General features: G+C 77.9%; 1 protein-coding gene across 15 annotated transcripts in view; it reads left to right on the forward strand.

The window, feature by feature from the left end:
• Kdm2b (lysine demethylase 2B) overlaps positions 1–443 on the forward strand; it is a 146,151-nt gene that overhangs the window by 110,904 nt on the left and 34,804 nt on the right. The window contains exon 1 of one of the 15 annotated variants that reach the window (XM_008839372.1): positions 1–190. The exons of the other annotated variants lie outside the window; for them this stretch is intronic. Coding sequence (XP_008837594.1) covers positions 137–190 — 54 coding nt within the window. The 5' untranslated portion in view covers positions 1–136. The remainder of the gene's footprint in view (positions 191–443) is intronic. 15 annotated transcript variants of the gene reach the window in all.

Below are 443 nucleotides of genomic sequence, written 5' to 3' on the forward strand. Positions count from 1 at the left end.
GAGGCGCGCGGCGGCGGCTGCCTCCTCGCGGCGCGGGAGCCGGAGCCGGAGCCAGGGCGAGCCGAGCCTGCTCCCTGCGGGCGGCGGCGCCGCTCTAGCCATGTCAGCGCGCGCGAGCCTGGGCCCACCATGAGCCATGGCCATGTCCGTGAGCGCCGAGGACGACGACTATGAATCGGAGCCCGAGCAGGTCCGCGGCCCGGGGTGGGGCCGAGGGAGGGACCCACTGCGCGACCTGCCGACCGCCTGCCTGACGCGCCGAGGGCCGCCGCGACGCCGAGCTGAGGAGAAAGTTTTGCCGGGGAGGCCGAGCCCGAGCGCGGGAGGAGCGGGGCCAGGCCGGTGGGCCCGCCGCGGGCTGGGCAGGGGGCGTGTGCGGCGGGACACGGTGGGCCTGCGGGCCTCGCCGTCGGGTGGCGCGGGCCCCGACTGGTGAGCAAGTT

The sequence above is a fragment of the Nannospalax galili genome, unplaced genomic scaffold (genome assembly GCF_000622305.1).
Source record: "Nannospalax galili isolate Female #2095 unplaced genomic scaffold, S.galili_v1.0 scaffold218, whole genome shotgun sequence".
Taxonomy (NCBI): Eukaryota; Metazoa; Chordata; class Mammalia; order Rodentia; family Spalacidae; genus Nannospalax; species Nannospalax galili.